Raw genomic sequence first — 19,575 nt, 5'->3', positions numbered from 1 at the left:
TTATCAATAATTAATTGATGAGTGCATTCTAAGCATATCATTGATTTTCAAAATTTCAAGGCTACATCTTTTGGAAGTGACAGCAAAACTTTATGCCTATGCTTCTACTGAAGTGACTAGCTAATTAAAAACTACCTGGAATCGATGCTTGAAAGCAAGATATCACTAGAAAGGAAGACTACGTGCTGGTGATGTTAAATTAAATCAGAAAGATAAGATAAAGAGAAAAAACACTTGTAAGAGTCGAATCAAACTAAGGTTCTAGACAAAAGTAGTTCAAACTTCTCATTTTACATCAACTGTAAGATTATTACATCAACAGTACTAAAATTATTCTGTGTTTGTTGATGTGGTGCGTTTTAATAAAAATAAATATATTAAAATAATATTTTTTTAATTTTGTTTAATATCGACACATTTAAATTATCAAAAAATACTTAAAATTATTAATTTAATATTTTTTTAAATGAAAATAATAATTTCAAAAACACTTTGAATAATAAAAGTTACCGCATCATCAAACAGGTAATTTATATGCAATAATAGTATTATGGGATTTTTTAGTTCACATTAAGATTCTTCATGTTCATCCAATTGCTTTTTTTATGGGAAGATTCATTGGATTTTAGACGAGGATAACTTTTTCATGGGGAGATTCATTGGATTTTATGTTAGGAAATTAAAATATAAAAAGAATTAGGTAAATAAATGGATTTTTGTTTTCTTTTCTGATATTAAAACAGTAACTAAATTCAATAATAAAATAACTAGAATTAGATAAATAAATGGGTTCGTATTCCATCAGTTTTTTTTTTGTTTTTTTAATCAGGGTAAAATTAAGAGGTAATTTTCTCGTGAATCCCTGTGAATAACTGATATTTAATAAAGAAATAATAAGTTCGAGCTTTTTCACTTGTTATTCTTGGATGTTATGTAAAGAGCTTTAATTTGAGAAATTTGTTTAAGCTACTAGGCATTTATCCTTCGTTGATCTTCATTTTTTGCTTGAGAAAATTAGTCTAAAATGTCCTCCTCTTCTTTAACGGTTTCAGTTACATTAACAGCTATATTTGGGGTGATTAAAAAAACTGAAAAATCGATTAAACTGAAAAAACTAAAAAAAAATAATTAAAAAAACCAAACTGTAAAAAAAAACCAATTAAACTAATTAAAATTTTGAAAAAATTAACCAGTTCGGTTCGGTTTTATAAGCCTGAAACCGAAAAAACCGAACCGAACTCAAACTAGAAAAAATCAATCCAAACTAGTTTGAACCAGTTTTTGTTCTAAAAAGTTAAACTAAAATAGATCGGTTTGAATCAGTTTCAGTTTAAAAAAAAATTTTAATTTAATTATTTTTTTTAATAAAAACTAAATTGAATAAAAAAATGATGTCTTTCTCTGGTAAAATCATGGTGTCCTTCATTTGCATTTTGCACCCATCCCGACGCAAGACGCGTGACAGCTGGTTTTCTCTGTAGTTTAGTTGTTATTTTAGTATTTAAGAAATTCTAGTCTCTCTCTATAATTTAGGAGTATAATTTTTAAAGCTTGAGAAACCTTAGTTTTCTATCTTTCGCTGTATGTTGCGTCACATTCTCCGGGATATTATTGAAGAAGATCTTAAAGCTTACTTGCAAATTCGTACCTGCTGCTGTCATATTTGCTCTGAAGCCTCCTCGGGCACTCTGCTATCCATCCATAAAACTGCTCGTTCACGGATATAAAACCTGTTATCTTCCCTTCAGACTGTGATGCAGCAGGAGCTCCCTCGTCAAATCAAGCGAGTCTTGGAGGTACTTGTTACCAGCTTTAAGTGTTTCATCAGGAGAATCATCCATACCACAACCCGGGGCCATTGCTTCGTTTGATCTATCCTTCAAGCTGGATCCAGGGAAAGTCTAAGCTCCCCAGTATTCAGCAATAAAGCTTCTCATCATGAAGCCACAAACAGAAGCTACACACGCACATTCTGATAGACAAGCATCGTATGCTTTGAAACTGTAGGACTGTCGCTGTAATTTCCTATCACCGAAAAACCGTAGCAGTAGTAATTGGGATTGCTTCAGTACTGCAATCTTAAAATCATGTGTATGATTTCCATTTTGGGAATCATATTTTTCACTCACTGATGAGTTCTCCGAAAAGGAATGGCATTGTCCGAGGAGATTCTTGCCTGCTAATACCAAAAAGTCAAGAGAGTTCATGTGTTTTGAATTACATGACATGAGTAGAGAGTGACCCTTACCTAGAGGAGGAAGATGGTAGGGCTGAATTTTTAAGGGTTTTGACTCCAAGAAGCCAAGCAGCTTTGTTTTCTTCTCCTCCTGCTGCTTTGCCTGACATATAACATCACCACGGTGCATTTCTCCCTTCCTATTATCAATTTTTTTTTTTTTTATCAGATGAGGTTCTTACTTATGTTCTTTTGAGCAAGAGATTTGATCCTCGGCGAAAATGCCATTCTTTCTTTCCCTCCTTTCCAAAGGGATTTTTATCTAACCCAGCAAGCTCCATTTTCATTTAGTAGGAGGAAGCTACTGTGGCCTCCTACCAGTCCTTCTCCATTCACTGGCTTAGTTGGGATGTCCCGCGTTGAAAAGAACAAAGGAACAAGAAATAATAAAAGGGTTCACCACGTAAAATTAATAGATTAAAAAATTCGATTGAAAGATAAGAAATGAAGAAGCAGGAGCTGTTGAGAGCACAAGACAGCTGCGTGATATAGGGGAAGCAGAAGCAGAGTCACATCTATGACAGACACGACCAAACTTGGAGCTTTTTTGCATTCCAGCCTAAATTTCACAATTACGACAGACACGACTGCACTCTTCTATTCATTGCTGCCATGATCTCTGATTATCGTTTGCAACCTCTATGTTGATTGAGAGGATACAGTCAATGTACACATTATATGGATGCCATAGTTGTATCAGATACAAACTTCGCTTTCATCATCATGGAAACATATATATTCCTGTAACAAAGATATGTTTATCACAGGAATGGGCCACAATGACATGACTGTCCACTTACTCCAGCTGCTGCAAGATAATTGAAAGTATTTGTATTTGGTTCCCTTCTAGGCTTATAGTTATGGAAGCTATTGGTTTAGCTAAAAAGAAAAGCAAGATGAGAGTGTTTCACGAAGAATTTAGAAATGAATACTATGGGAGTACCTCATCATATCATAGGTTAGCTATTTCAGGGAGGTTGATGTCATCGGTGTACTCCACTACGAGAACACACGGACTGTGTGCTTTTCGTTCCCGAGGAGAGGTACAGTAGTATTTTGAGTATTGTTTTTTAAAGTGTTTTTATTTAAAAATATATAAAAATAATATAAAAAATTAATTTTAAATAAAAAATAATTATAAAACACGAATTCTGCAAAAACAAACACCCAAAATCAATGTGTAAAACCATTGATAACCCACTAGTTTGGATTCTCCAAAAGAAGGTTGAAGAAGCCTTTGAAACCAGTGCCCGTGGTAGTACTACCATTAATATCATGTTTAATATGTTAAATCTGCTAGGAAAATGATACAGCTTAATGGAAAAGATAGAAAACTAGAGTTTTTTTTATTTATTTAAACTATAGAGAGAACTCTGATTTGATAAATTCTAAATATCAATAATAATAATAATATATTCCTAAATATTATCTAAAACCAATCTTGTTAATGAAACCAAAACTAAATAAAATTTTGAAACCTAATGAAAACAATCTTAATTGGTGACAACAAGTCAGTCTAATCTAATTATCGGATCTATCAAAAAGCTCGTTTGAAGCATGCAAACTTTTTTTGTTTTTAAGGTGGGACTTGTCGATCTTGTCCATGAATGATCTGTTGGATGTTCCATGTTATTTCCTACACGTCAAAACTTGTTTGAGAATATTAATTAAGCACAAATGGAATGAAGCTATACGGAGAAAGCCTCGGTTTACGAATTATAAGTTCGGAAAATCAGCAAAAAAGCATATTGTAGTGGGCTTATATATATGATGAGTACTTGTTCTAAATAAAAATGTGATAGCAATGTAGTACCAGTACAGTTGTTCTTTGTTCTTACAACGTTTGTCTTTTTTTTCTTTTTTTTTTGAATTATTCTTACAATGTCTGTGTGGTATTTTTATAAGGTTTTACATGTAGTTGTAAAGTTCCAAGAACTTCTTCAACGAGAGAGACGATCATGATCATCTATGTTTTATTCCATTATAATCTAGGCAACTTGCTCTTTGCATTTCCTATCTTTTCTCTAACTGTTTAATTTCATTTGCTGCTGGAAGAAAGCCCTATATAGCAGCAAATTTCTCTTTTTTTTTAATCTTCTGGTCATGCTAATAAGTGTGGTAATGGTTGTTTTTCAAAGTATTTTCGCTCAAAAATATATCAAAATAATATTTTTTATTTTTAATATCATCACTTTAAAACAATTTTAAAAAAATAAATTTGAGCCAACTTGAACTGCTCTCACAAGTTGATGACAAATCGCGGTCATGCCTTTCAGGTTAAGCGTTCCTGTCAACTTTCAGCAATTGATGGATCGTGATCTTCATAAGAGCAAGACATTTGGCTTGAACATACACTTGGCTGAAGCTTCAAACCAAAACAAAAGCTTCCGAGAATAGTAGGAAAAAAAATTCATAAAAGCAGATCAGAATCGCAAGTAGGGATTCTAATTGGTTTTTCTTGGGCTGATTCGAGAAATGTTGAATGGCTACAGCCTATGCCAGGATCATTCACAGCTTCCATGAATCATTGAAGCGACTATGCAGCAGCAGCTGTACGAGTACTCGTAGCAGCAATGCAACAGAGCACTGGTTCCTTGAAGCAACAGTCAACAGTAAAAAAAAAAAAAAACAGTCAACAGTGCAAGTTTTACATGTTTTCTCAACGCAAACAGGTCTGAGTTCGTGAGGACTTTCGGGAGCAGCTCCTGAGGTATTATCACATATCTGAATCTGCAGAGTAGTCAGGGATGCTCTGTCTGGAATCCGGATCCCTCGCCAAGGCTTAAAGTAGGTTTGTGGCTTCAATTTCATAATTGCATCCAGTCATCCTGTTCAGCTGTTCTCTATTCTGCTGAACCTACTGAAATATGAACGAGGATGCTGTTTCTTATAACAACATAGTCTGCTCGCTAAAACTCATAGAACAAAACCGCAGCAGGAATACTTCAGTTCATTCTAAATTCTGATGTTAACCTATAGCTGCTCTATCGAACCTCACACTAGGAATTGTAAACACCTCGTGGTATAATACAACATCAAGTAAAGATATACAAACATGTACAAGATCTGTATGCAACAGGAGAGCGAGGGCTTCACTTGCAAATTTTGAACACGAACAACACACCATGGTACATTCCTGAAGACATATCCGATGCATCATTGAGAGACGGTGCCAAAGGTAAGCAATTCTTTCAAAGATATTCTGGATCAACTCAACTGACATAGATTGATCAGATTGCAGCGAATGCTATGAATTTACTTAAGCCAGATTCAGAGTTCTCAACTGATACAAGTACAACTTGGATATTGAACGTGTTTCTTTTTTCTAGAACTATGGTGGCACACTAACACTAGGAACCCAAAACTGGCAATCTCTACTTAATTATTCCTCCCGCAAACTTACATCACACGAGAACCCATGAAAAGAAAAGGGTTTAAAATTAAATAATAGAGAAGGAAAAATACATGATGACACATAAAAATAGAAATGGCCATCAAGTTGTGGCAGTTGGTACAGCAACAGAATTCCACACTCTCACTTGACCAGTGCCATCGCCAGTGAAAAATAGGCCCCCGGGACCTGTTTGAATGGCACGGATCTCTTGTTTGGCAAAAATTTTGCCCTTTTCTGAAAACCTGAAGATGGGTAGAAGCATTACAGTTAAGAACAGTAAGTCAACAAACAGATATGTGGGGGAACAAAAAAGAAGCTGACATACAAAACTACAAATTTTTATATAAATACAATTTGAAAAGAAATAAAACACATAGGAAATGCTGAAAACTCACGATGGCAAATCAAAGAGGTGGACTGAAGAGTCATTGCTAGAGCATAACAAGATTGGCTTGCCTTCCAGATCATGCATCCCACAAAGGGTAAGCAGGCCCTGCAGCAGGCAAGGTGTAAGTCTATGAACTATCCTTTTAGTCCAAAATTTTAAATTGAAGAGCTCCAAATCACTGTTAAAAGGGTGGAAATAGATCTATTCATGGCTTGACCATTTTATCATGAATATTGATGTTTTTAATGTTTCTGTAATCAGCATCCATCCCTCAAAACCCAAAAGTAAAGTGCTGGAATAATTCATATTTCATAATACCATCAATGTGACAATTAATAAACACTCTAAATCTAAGCGATGAATGGATCATGCTTGTGAGACATCAAAAGGCTACACTATAAGAACCAACAGTTCTTGGTGTGGATCCTTATCTACGTGAGTGTTTTTTTTTTGTGTTACAACCTACTTTCCAAATTGCTTTTCACCTGAAATAGCATCAAATTGATGCTTTTTAGGTGTTTTTGGGTAGTTTTAATGTACTAATGTCAAAAATAAAACAAATAAACATGAAAAAAACATTATTTTAATGCATTTTCAATTAAAAAGCACCCTACACCAGAATACCAAACACACACTACACCTAAGTAGCTCTGCCTACATTGAGATGCAAGCCAAAATGTAATGACCATTCACATCCACAAAAACTTCACCGGTCCCCCACCCCACCCTATCCCATTGCATCCCAGAAAAACCTGGTATTTTTAGAAGTCCACCGGCAACAACAACGTCCCAAAATTAAAAGGGCATCACGGTCATGAATGAAAGCGATCGCTCTAGTAGCATCATGAAGGACTGGATGCCCAGAAATAGACATCAGGGACTAATGTTCACCAAGTTATTTAATTAATGTTCCATTTATATCCATAGATTGAAATTCAGTGAAAAAATGAATAACTGGAACTGCATAACCTACATGTTCTTCTTTGTGAGTGTATGTTACTTCTAAGTTTCCACTTTCTGTAGCAGCCCACACCTGAATAAAAAAACAGTGGTAGGAGCAACTAAATAATCTTATAACAGTCAAAGGGAAAAAAAGAAGAAGCATGATATTAATATAAAGCAAACCTTTATTGTTTGGTCCAACGAACATGATAAAAGAAACTGCTCCCAGCATAGTAGTGACATGACAACTGAAGTATGATCCTTCAGCGTTTGTACACACTGCAAAGTTTCAAGGCTCCAGACCTAACAGAAAGTGCATCAAGAAATAACAGTTATAGAAAGGAAGAAAGAAGAAAAATGGGAAACTTCAAGCCACTTTACTATGGTCTAACAACCACTGAAGATTCTACATTAAAATCAGAAGATAAAATTCCACATGGCACTAAACCAACTTACTTTTATAGAATGATCCATAGAACCAGAGTAGAGTCTATTAGCTCCAACAACTAATGAAACAACTGCCATTTTGTGATCATTTAGTGATGCAGCTGGTTCGAAGTTGTAAGTAGCTGCATTGAATTTCCATACCAATATTGACCCATCCTGCATCAACAAAAATTCAGGGGTCAAAGTTATTTCTCAATTCCAAACATAATAACATGCACAAACACCCACCCACCACCCTGGATGGGTGGGTATTGTATTTCTTGGGGTGAATAAACAAAGGTTATCAGTAATTTTGCAAAAACCATATCCTAACTCAGCATACACCAAACAAAGTTCAACTTTAAGGCATAACTCAATGCAAGTATGTATATCGCAATCAAAATCACTAACAAGATGAGCAAGACACTTTCCAACTTGAAAAATAACCTGGCATGCAGTATCTGGTGAGAACATGAATAATCCTAAGAAAATGAGCATTACCTGTGTACCAGCAAATAGCAAATCGTTACCCACGACCAAAGTATACACTTGTCCCACAGGTCCAGTAAGACTCAGGTCTGTGTTAGTCTGTGTATTCCATGCCTGCAAAAGATGTGTCAGAGCCATTCTCATGAAGGTACACATTATAACAAAATAGGTTTACAATCATATGAAATAAAAGTCAACTACAATGAAAAGCCTTGCCTAACCTTGACCACATTTGGAGTACCAACAAAAATCCAAGGACCTTCACTGATCATGCAACCAACCTCACCACCAAGATTTATCACACCCATACACTGCAAACATAACAGAGGCACAAGAACATCCATTTAGCAAGTCAGTTACTAAACATTCAGCAGAGGAAAAAATAAGTACATAAAAATAAATCACTAGGTCTTTGACTTCATTCCTCTATCGTGCCAATATCTAAAACAAAAATAATGAAACCACTAAAATCAACTAAAAATGGATCCACTAAAATCACATCCACATTCCACAGGCAAAATCAATGATTTGGCATTCAATAAAAACTTTTGAGTAAGCACATTGCATTAGAAAAATACTGAAACATATGGTGCCTTGCTTCTGAACAAAACCATGCTCGAATTACAAGCATGCCTTTAGCATTAAACACAATTTAGAGGATTGATAAAATACAACCATTAGAAACAACAATTTGAAACACCATTGCTAATACCAAAACATTATAATTCAACCACAGTCATACTTTTTCAAAAACTAAGCAACTCATAATACAAGTAGTCATTTTTGCCGAAAAACAAACTTAACATGGAAAATTTTCACTGAAATTTAAACTGGAAAACAAGTAAGAGATCCAACCTGTCCAGACTGGCAATCCCAAACTCTAACAGTTTCATCTTTACTCCCTGTATAAAGCTTATCAGACCCAGATGGCAATGCAATCCCACTAATCACCTGCTCACATCAAATCCACAAAATCAATCACCCAATCCAATACAACAAAAACCCATTACAAAAAAAACCCTAAAAATTACAAAAAAAGGCAACCTTTTGATGCCCTTCAAGTTGAGTCAACAAAGAAAACCCATCACCTAAACTCCAAGAATGCAAAAACCTACACGTATCACCACGATTACAATGCCCTTGTACCCAGTAAGTACACACTTTCTCCACACTACCCCCTCTTACCCCTCTCCCATCACCCTTATTCCCAAACCGCCCCCAACTATTACTATAATTACTATTATTACCATTAGTACCATTATTACCCCTCCTCCCCGAAAACGACGACGACGACGAATCATTCCCCACAAACCCTCTTTTCGCTCCTACTCCGCCATTCACTGCCGCATGCGTCGGCGGTGCTGAGAGTTCACGGTGGAGAAACGGACATGGAAATCGATTGCACCTCCCAGCTCTCCAATGGTAACAGACCTTCTGATTCTGCTGAAGGTGATTATGATTTGACGTGTCGTTCGCCGATTGGCCCCCTCCTAATCGGTTAAAAACCCGCTTGTTTGTGTTGGTGGTGTTGCCTCCGTTATAGTCAAAATCCATTGATTCAAGATTGAGTATTTCGAGTCAGAATCTTCGAGCTAAATCTGATCATGAAAAAAATACTAAACCGATCGAATTTGAGCGGGTATTTAGGGTTTAATAATTGGAAACCCTAATTTCGTGTGAGAAATTATTTTTGATTTGGGGATTTTGAAGAAAGGAGAAAGCGTCAAGCTGACGATGATGTGGAATTTACTGTATCATCCTCTTTTAGGAGGATATATTATTTTTCCTGTTGTTTTGGGACATCGACACGAGGTTGGTGATTGATTGATATATGGATTTGTTGAGCGGGTCGGGTCTGCTTCTATAATGGGTTGATAAAATATAAAAAAAATAAGTGAGCAGGTATTAGGCAAGTAATTTTATTACAGATATAATTTCAATACAAGATTTACTCACAAATGCTTAAATATTAAAAAAATAAAAATATATATTAACATTTTGTACTGATATGTCAACTTAAGGAGTAAGTCTTCATCATTTCCAAAAGCAACCTCCATAAATAAATAAATAAATTCATAGTCTAAAAGTATATTCGAAATTTCTATGATATGCTCATTTTTATATTTTCTTTCTTCGCGACCAAGCAAGATTATCAAAGTCAAGTGTTCAATATGTATACCAAGAAACACCAATCAATAAGAATTCCCCACTTGACGAGATTTATAATCCAAAACACAGCTATATATCTCAAGATCCATCAAAGCATATTATAAATTAAGAAAGCCTAGCATGCATTGCACAGCGCACCCTTCCATTAGCAGAGTCCACCATGTCTGGCCAAACTTCACCCTCCAATCCCACCATTACCGATCCCTACCAGCACATTCAAATCATCCCTAACCATGATGGAACAATCACCCGTGACCCCAACAGATATCCAAATTCCTCACCGTCACCTGACCCCAAAGACCCTACTCCTGTCCTCTCCAAAGACATCATCGTTAACCAATCGGAAAAAACATGGGTTCGCATATTCTTACCTAGGCAAACTATAGTTGATTCTTCTTCGACCAGCAAGCTTCCTCTTATAGTCTATTTCCATGGAGGGGGGTTCATCAATTGTAGTGCAAGTTCAACGGTTTTTCATGATTTTTGTTCAAGCATGGTTCTTGATCTCCATGTTGTTATTGTCTCCGTTGACTATCGTCTAGCACCCGAGCACCGTCTACCGGCGGCCTATGATGATGCTATGGAGGTTTTGCAGTGGATCAAAACCACCCAGGAAGATTGGCTAAGAGAATATGTTGATTATAGTAGATGTTTTCTCATGGGCAGTAGTGCTGGTGCTAACGCTGCTTACCATGCAGGTTTATGTGCAAGTCAGGAAGCTGACAATCTCGTGCCCTTGAAGATCAAGGGTCTGATATTGCATCATCCATTCATAGGTGGGGTCCAAAGGACTGGGTCAGAGGTGAAGTTAGTCAACGAGCCTCACTTGCCACTATGTATTAACGATCTCATGTGGAACTTGGCATTGCCTTTGGGCGTTGACCGTGATCATGAGTATTGTAATCCAATGGTAGATGGTGGATCTAAGCTTTGGAAGAATGTGAGATTGCTGGGATGGAAAGTAATGGTGACTGGCTGCGATGGGGATCCAATGATTGATCGCCAGATGGAATTTGTGGACATGCTGGTGACGAAAGATGTGAGAGTTGTGGGTCATTTTAGCACAGGAGGCTACCATGTTGTAGAGCTGAAGGAGCCCTCCAAGGCTAAAGCATTACATGCTCTGTTGAAAGATTTCATGCTTGATGCACCAGCTGCATAGGGAAATCGTTTCTAAATTAAAATCTAAACATGAAGGATTAAGAAGATTTTAGAGCAATTAATCCAGATTCAATACAAGTGCTATCTTGTTCTTTAGGGTTCTTCTCAATCCGTGCTGGTCTTGTAAACAGTAATATTAATGCTAATAACAAAATCCTTCTTAGAATTTGCTATTCTTATGTTTATTTATTTTTTTTATTTTATCAAGGACGTACTTTTTCTTGAATTTCAATAGAAAATGATATCATAAAATAAATAAATAAATAAGCCCGAAATATATATATGCCCCCTGCCAAAACGCAGTCGAAGCCTACAAAAGCTAAACCCAAGAATAATATACATGGCCTCTCCATCTCTCTTTTAAACTCCACATCTTCAAGGTTTACTAATTCACAGTGCTTATTCTATAAATATTATAAAAGCTTTATTACATAAAGATTTGTTGCTCATCTCTTTCTTTTCTACGTCCCCATGTCGCGGCGTGGGAAAGTCGCTTTTTTGAGTGAGGGAGATATCTTCAGGAGTCTCTTTCCTTGTATTTGGTAAACTGGTGGTATTCTTAAAATGTAGACAGCCCGTCGGTGGACAATATAATGGCTAGGCAGTATATGATCCAGACGATCCGTCGTTGGACAGTATAATGGCTAGGCAGCTAGCTGTACTTATTAATTGAACAAAGATAAAGTCTGTCTTGAAGTCCGAGGAAACCATAGGAGGGAGGAAAGCAAATCTTTCAAAAAAGACTCCACTGTTCACTTAAGTGAACAGTGGAGAGTGAATAAAAGTGACTGGCCAAAGATTATATTTTGGGAAAACTGCAAATTAATCCTCTAAGTTTAAACTTATTATCACTTTAGTAATCAAACAAACGATCTTATCAATTAGGTCCTACCATATCCTGCATGGCAACGACTTTGTGATTGATTTTACAACTTTCCAGAGTTTAATGTGGGGAATCAAATGAAACGGTCCTCTTTTCCTAAACTCATCAGGCCACAAAACTGTCTACTATTTTTTATTTTCTTTTACACAAGATGATCATTTTGATTTTCTAACATGATGGTCATTTAAATTAATCAAAACAATATGCAAATGATGTCATACTTTGGATTTTCGTTTTAACAACTCTTTCCAAACCGGGTTTAACCCAGGCCAGGTCATCAAAAAAACCTATTTTTTTATTTTAAAAAAATACATCATTTTAGAGCTTTTTAATTAAAAAAATAAAGATTAAATCAAATCTTGACCTCCAAGCCGAATTTTTATAATTATGCTTCTTAGTTGATAACATCTATAATCATGCTTCTTCCTAGTTGCTCAATAATCTTCACCGTCTAATTCACTATTTCTCGTGTTTTATTTTAATGATTCAACTTATTTTTTAAAAATACTTTTTAAATTGTTTTTTATTTAAAAATACATTAAATTAATGTTATTTTTAAAATTTTAACATATTAATATTAAAAATATAAAAAAATAATGATAATTTTCAATTTAAAAGCATTCATACAAACAAGAAGTTGCAGACTTTGGAGTCCGTTTCCACTGTATGGTCGCGTTGCACCATTACACTAACTACAAGTTTTGGCTAGCTCTGCTATAACCAGGGGCCATTTTGTGTGTACTCTACTAACATTTGTGTAGTTTAATTAGACTATGAAGAGATTGAAAAAAAATGAAAGTAGAAAACAAGATAGCACTTGCATTGAATCTGGATTGTGAGAAAAGAACTATCATTTGCAGTTCATTTGGTTGTTTCTCACAAGAGTGGTCCTTGCTGCATAATGGCATCCAGACTCCAGAGCAAAAGCCATTTATATATAAAGAATCAACTATCAGACCTTGGAGCAATATTAAGGGAAGAGGAAGAAAAAGTTATCACTCCATAGATTCAAAACTTTCTAATGCAAGCATTCAAAAGAATTGTTTGCCAGGCTCACTGCAGCACCAGATCATACAGAACAAATTATTTTGAATGTTCTGCTTGTTTAGAACAAATGGTAAAATATTGATCAATCTTTGGTCCTGATTCGCTAGAAGGCATCATTTCAGGCATTGAAAAGCCTGCAACAAATGATTAGTGTTCTGAGATGTAAAAGCCTTGATCTTATTTGTAGTGCTGAGAAACCTCCTTTGCAAGCTTATCCATAAACATGCATTTCTTGTCGAATCCCCAGCCAGGGTTGCTCTGCATTGCACAATTTTGTTAACAGATAATACATGTTCCCCAAAAGCATCTTACTCAAATCATGCAGTGCAACACAAAGATATAAATGAAATGCCTAGCAAGAAACCTCCCTCCCCAACAGCTTCAAAAGAGTCTTTATTTTCAGCACAACAGATTCAGAAACTGAGCAAACATTGCCATTCAAAATTTCACTCTTGTGCACTATCCCAACACATTGATGTTACGGAGGTCGCAGCATATAATGACCACAGGCCCAAACGCGTCAACCCATGCACCTTTAAACTCCCTCAAGACTCAAAACCCAAGAAAATTCAACTTCAAATTTATCTAAATCAATACCCAACCATAAAGAGTCTATGAGCATGTATACTCTTATTACTGGACCATACTTACAAAAAAAAAAGAGCAAAGAAAAAATCAAATTATGGATTGTGATGCAGAAACATTTGTACAGCTCCTAGCCCATCTTCTTCGCCACCAATAATGATTAGTGAATTCCTAAAATTCAGCCCCAAACCCTCCTCTAATACATGTCTAAAAACAACTCAAGCACTTCAAAGATAGCTCAAAGTTCCTTCACATTTGAGGCTGCCATGCCTAAGATTGCTGAGAGCAATCCCTATCCCTTTACCATCACGACCTTTATGAGGCTCCAATGCACTAGCAGGACCAGGTTTAACTATGGACACATCAATATTTAACTTCAAGCAAATTTCTCAGGAGTGGATCGCACCGGGCGTCTTTACAGATCAACACATCTTTAACATTTCAATATCACTACTAAGAAAAAAGTTGATATACAAGCTGCATTCCACCCACTTCACCACACTTTATTTTTTACGATAAAGATCTACCGAAATTATTTTGATTAGGTTACATTAGTAGCAGCAACAAAACTAAAAAGATTACCCCAAAAGATAGCTCCATTACTGCCTATACAAATTGACCATAAGATGGCAGAGGAATTGGCCAATCATGTTGTTTAGTGCCGCGAGGACATAAGGCTGTCAAACTCTAATTGGATGCACTACCTACAAATGAGCTGGATGAATCCCAAAGAATTCCACCACCAACCAAAGAAAACACAAAATTTTCCTTCTACACTTCGCAACAATAAGTAGTTAACACTACAGAGTAGCAACTGAAAATAGAAAATCAAAAGGAGAGGAAATAAATAGTAGTGTAGCACTATACTGGGATTCCTAGAATTGCTAGGGTTGAAGGCATTACATTAGGGTGCGCCAAGCAATCATGCGTATGACATCTAACCACACACAAGGCACTAAAGGTTCACAATTAATATTCAAAATCATATCCAACATATGACATATGGCTCAATATAAAGTCTCATTTGGGAAGTTGCTCATGTAGAAATACTTATAGTAATCATGCAAATAAGCACATTGCGAGCAGCACGGTTAAACCAGTGTCATATGGTTTTTTACATGCTGAAAGCTTTGTTCCTCCCAAATGCCACAAAACAATGGAGTTTTGCAACACCACAAAACTGTGCCATTTGATTAATTACAATTCACAAGCTAACAGACCCCAAAGCAGTTACTTGAAAGTTTTAGGGTTTTAGCACAATGATGTTAAAAAGGACCAAACATTGTAACTTTTGCATGAAATTAAAAGTAAGACAATGGATGTGATGTCTTCATGGCATCACCTCACCAAGCATGATATTTGGAACATGGTCGACATAAATACTAACCTGAAGAGAAAGAACCGCACGATCAGCAAAACTCTTTACAGAATCAGGTGCACTCGCAGGAATAGTTTTTGCAACTCTTTCTAACTCTTCCTTTTGTTTCTTTCCACTTACTCTATCAGGTCCACTATAGGAATCAACAATCTTTTTCATTAACGGGGCATCCTTCATCGTTTCTTCAACAATTTCCTGGTAAATGTGAAAGATCAAAGATATTAAACTTAGGAAAGGTACAGGTTACAGCTCCAATCCTTTTTTCCTTAAAATATGAAAAAAGATCATCCATTACAGATGGACTGAAGTTCTGAAACAAAGGCAAAAATTCCATAAATTGACAACTAGTCATGCCAGTTATCGAAAGCACATGAGTCGCAATGCAAGAGGTACTGCCAAAAATATAATTGATTCTTTTAATTAAGTGATGATGGATTAACCCAGAAGCAATTAATAGTGCAAGAGTCAGCATAACAACAGTTTACCCATATACCAAGCAGTCACTAGATTGAAAATAAACTCTCAGAGTACTATAAAAACAGGTTTTTGCAACCAATAAAAATGTTACTCTAAAATCTCTCGGCCACTCTCTTTCCTGGTTAGTTTCTTTTGTTTGTTGATGAAACTGAAACCAGAACACCAGAATCACAAAACACATTCCAGGACTTTCATCGCAATCATTAGAATCATGAGGGTCATGCATCGAAAGATTGTAACTTCTGGATATGAGAGCACATCAAAACCCAATTATGCCATGATTAAAGTATTATGAAAACTTTTGCACCGTATATCTTTCTAAATATCCGATAATTTCAAACATTTAGTCATTTATGCTACTGAGCTTTCACACAATAAAGTTCAACAATGATTTAGCCACTAGAAATAGTATCACAACCACATTAACATCAGAGCAAACAAAAGTGATGCGGATAAAGCACAAGACAACAAGGTGTTAAAAGACAAGCAATGGGTGCCTTTTAAGCCCGCAAAGGGTAAATGATCATGAGATTTAGGATACCGTTGCAAGTAATGACCCCAAATTAGGAAGAAATTTGCACACTAGAAGGTCAATATGGTAGGATGGAAATGTCAAAAAAATTATAAACTTCAACTAAACAAAGGTTATTTTCACAAACAAGTATATATGACATGACAAAAATGTTTGCATAGTTATTGTAAAGTTTCCTGATATCAATGAAGTCATGTCTCAAGGAAAAAAAATGACAGAAAGTACCTCCCACTCTTCATGAGTCTTAATTCCCATATATGCCATCATGAACGGCTTCACCTTTTCCAGTGCGTCCCGAAGAGGCATAGGTGGTTTCTCGTCAATATCTGGATTTTTATCAAACTCACCCATCAAGTACTCTGGCTCAAACTCAAACTGCAAACAAGCCAAATAAAACCATACATCATCACACACCCAGTTTCAAAAATTTCACAAGCAGAAAATTGCATATGACTCTGGAACCGCAAACTTCTTAATTTCAAAAGCAATTTATTAATATTCTTATTTCAACAGCCTAATTTCAATGCAAATACCAAGCACGATAAAGCCAGGTCATATTATACAATTAAAGTGGATTGCACTAACAACTTACAAATAGTTCAACAATAACCTCTTAGATTCCAAAACATCATAAGCAATGCAAGGAGTGACCATGTTGAAAACGTTCAGCTACAAGGGTAGATTCCATTTTGTAAGTTCTACCTGGTACTGCTTCTTTAACTGAGTCATGTGAATTATCTATAAACTCTGCCAGAAATTTAATTTTGAAATGTATACATACATACATTGAGATAGATTATCATTTTTATCATATTTGCACAACCAATGGTCATTTGCTAAAACAAACTCTAAAGTTAAGAGTTGACGACTAGAATTTGTTTTCTTCTTTCAGAATTAAGACCACCTAAGCCCCAAGGAGTGAATGCAGTCATAAAGGTATGTAAGAAAAAAGCAGAAAACCAAATTACACTCACCGAACAGTTGGTATCGAAGGCATCCACATATTCATCCTCTATGGGACAAGGCAACACTCTTCCACTCATCTCCTCAAAAGCTTCAACCAATGTATTCATAGTCTCAACACCAACACTTTGAGCAAACTTCTCTTCATCTTCCTCATGGCCCTCCAAAGACATCCCTGACCCATATTCTACCTCTTTATCCCCATAACCCCTTCTTCCTCTACCTCTACCTCTACCTCCACCTCTAGCTCCACCTCTCCCTCCTCCGCGTCCAGGCACAAAGCTCCCTCTCCCTCCTCCACGTCCCCCCACCTCTCCTTCACCACCACCGCGTGATAATAACTCCATTGCCTTCTTCACCGCCTCCTGCGTGCCCATTTTCGTCGTGGCTGGAACAGCATCATCTCCATCAGGGGTTTTTTGCTGCCTGGTCCGGGGCTGGCTCCGAGGTTGGCTCCGGGCCCGGAGATGCCTGTTCTCTTCCTTAGCAGGCTCAATGGGCACCTCTTGTTTAACCGGCTTTCCACGTCCGGCACCACCAAGACCTGATAGAATACTAGGAGGCAGATTGGCCTCGGCCTTCTTGGGAGGTTCTGACTCGGGACGCGACTCGGTGGATCGACTCGGTCCCGGCTCGGTGGTGCCTCGGCCCCGCCCAGCGCCAGGTTGGGAGTTTTTCACAGACGAAATGAAAGTGGAGAAGGCGGGAAGAATTGGGCCTGTGCCAACTGGCTTGCCTCTTCCATGACCGAGTCCACTCGGCTGTGACTCAGATGACTCAGTTTTCGATTCGTCCAAGTCAGGCTTCCCTGGTGCCGCTGCACCGTATTCAGATTGCCCACCAGGTGGAGACCCAACATTCCCAGCGCCACGGCCGCGGCCGGAGGAGGTGGAGAAAGGGGAGGAGGATAAGAAAGTTGGGGCGTGATTGGATGTGGGATTTGAGAGAAAATTGCAGGGGTTATAGATTCGTCTTCCAATTGTAGTTCCTCTCATTTGGGATTAAGAGGTACAAATTTTATGGATTCGATTTGATTGTTTTCTTTTGGTTTTGTTTTTGGATTTAAAGAAGAAGATGAATCGAAAGGGGAGGGTTTTAGCCAGACACAACACAAGAACAGGGTTTACAATTTTATTAGGGTAAACTTCATTTTCATCCCTGTAATTTTATCCAAGATCCGATTCTACCCCTATTTGTTAAACGATTTCCACTGTTGCCTTTTTTGTTTGAATGTGACCCTGAGAAAGTATTTTGGGATCAAATTAATAAAATTGTATATCCTTTTTCATATATCTGATTGTAAAATATATCTTCCTATATTAATTGATTTTTTTATCCGAGCGATTTTAAAAATATATTCTTTATATCATTATTAAAATTAAAATTTACAAAAAAAAAAATTGAAATTCACGTGAAAAACACTGTAGTCCTGACATAGACAACGAGAGTGTTTTTTTTTTCCCAGGATTTTTTTGCTTCGATTAACGTTGGTGTCCGGGCCAGCTTATGCGCACCTCGACTAATCCCACGAGCCCTGAAGTTAATGACCATGTAAACCTCCAGTGGCCATCATCATATGAGCAACCACAGGACTCGAACCTGAGACCACAGAGGGAGCAAACTTCTTGGTCCTAAGCTCTTACTACTGGCCACCACCTAGATAGTTATTTAATGTCTTTTTTACTTGGTTCCTTGCGTTGTTTTGATTTGCAAATGGTACTGTTGATTTATTTTGCATGTGTGCGTGTAGGGGGTCTTGAGAAAATATTATGTTCATCGGTTAATTCTTGATTTTATAAAATAAAATTTAATTTATTTAATTTAGAGTAATTAGAGCTTCATGAACTGAATTTAAAGATCAAGTAAAGGTTCAACCTCTTTTTATGCCAAGTTTAGGGAATGATTTGCAAAATCGATGGGAAAGTTCATTTTCCTTTTTTATTTTGGTCTCTTAAGTTTTTTTTTTAATTTGATCCCTAAAATTTAACTTAGTATTTTATTTTAGTTCTCTTGATGCTGAGATTTTGCACTATAAAAAAAAGTTGTTGGTGTTCAATTGATAGTTAGTTTTGCAAAGTAAAATAAAATTTCAGTTCATTTAAAATAATAAAGTGTTGAAGAACTAAAATTAAAACTGATACAAGTATGGGGATTAGGGTAAATGGGCCGGGAAAATAGGCCGGCGCGAATAGCACGCTTGCCAATACATGAGTGGCGTTCGTGCTATTTAAATAGCTCGTGTAGCGGTTTTCAAAAACAGAACGGCTTCCATGACAACTTTTGAAGTATTGCGCCTCAATCTTCATGGCAACCTAACACATGCTGGTGGAGGCACCACCGTTGGGCTCCAGGTTTTTTTTTCTATCCCCTCCTCGAAAATCACATGGACTTGCCGGAATATAAAAGTGATCTTCATTTGTTTATTGTATTAAATTTAGTCCTCATTCTTTTGAATGCTATTTGTTTTGTTTTAAATATCTTGTTATTAATTTTTTTTTCAATTTT

The 19,575-nt window shown here is 36.5% G+C and overlaps 3 protein-coding genes and 2 long non-coding RNA genes across 5 annotated transcripts; 2 read left to right on the top strand and 3 right to left on the bottom strand.

Annotated features, from left to right (window-relative positions):
- Positions 1-2,537, bottom strand: LOC7474017 (uncharacterized). The gene is made up of 2 exons (XR_008057486.1): positions 2,249-2,537; positions 1-2,176 (listed from the first exon to the last, which is right to left on the bottom strand). It is a non-coding gene; the product is annotated as an uncharacterized LOC7474017 (long non-coding RNA).
- On the top strand, positions 2,232-3,211 carry LOC127904369 (uncharacterized). The gene is made up of 2 exons (XR_008057487.1): positions 2,232-2,360; positions 2,528-3,211. It is a non-coding gene; the product is annotated as an uncharacterized LOC127904369 (long non-coding RNA).
- Positions 3,212-5,471: 2,260 nt separating this feature from the next.
- LOC7474016 (zinc finger CCCH domain-containing protein 48) lies at positions 5,472-9,860 on the bottom strand. The gene is made up of 9 exons (XM_002321845.4): positions 8,920-9,860; positions 8,731-8,826; positions 8,097-8,186; positions 7,888-7,989; positions 7,417-7,563; positions 7,144-7,263; positions 6,992-7,051; positions 6,026-6,123; positions 5,472-5,872 (listed from the first exon to the last, which is right to left on the bottom strand). The coding sequence occupies exons 1-9, from the start codon at positions 9,427-9,429 to the stop codon at positions 5,731-5,733; spliced, it is 1,365 nt and encodes a 454-aa protein (XP_002321881.2). The 5' UTR covers positions 9,430-9,860; the 3' UTR covers positions 5,472-5,730.
- Positions 9,861-10,071: 211 nt separating this feature from the next.
- Positions 10,072-11,371, top strand: LOC7454473 (carboxylesterase 1). Its single transcript, XM_002322406.4, has one exon. The coding sequence runs from the start codon at positions 10,205-10,207 to the stop codon at positions 11,204-11,206; it is 1,002 nt and encodes a 333-aa protein (XP_002322442.1). The 5' UTR covers positions 10,072-10,204; the 3' UTR covers positions 11,207-11,371.
- A 1,687-nt stretch (positions 11,372-13,058) lies between these two features.
- On the bottom strand, positions 13,059-18,188 carry LOC7474015 (uncharacterized). The gene is made up of 4 exons (XM_002321844.4): positions 17,082-18,188; positions 16,333-16,482; positions 15,108-15,293; positions 13,059-13,393 (listed from the first exon to the last, which is right to left on the bottom strand). Exons 1-4 carry the CDS (start codon positions 18,063-18,065, stop codon positions 13,313-13,315), a joined length of 1,401 nt encoding a protein of 466 aa, XP_002321880.3. The 5' UTR covers positions 18,066-18,188; the 3' UTR covers positions 13,059-13,312.
- Between the last annotated feature and the right edge of the window lie 1,387 nt (positions 18,189-19,575).

Source organism: Populus trichocarpa, chromosome 15 (genome assembly GCF_000002775.5).
Source record: "Populus trichocarpa isolate Nisqually-1 chromosome 15, P.trichocarpa_v4.1, whole genome shotgun sequence".
Lineage (NCBI taxonomy): Eukaryota > Viridiplantae > Streptophyta > Magnoliopsida > Malpighiales > Salicaceae > Populus > Populus trichocarpa.
Note: the sequence above shows the minus strand (reverse complement) of the source record. Positions and strands in the feature narration are given on the sequence as shown.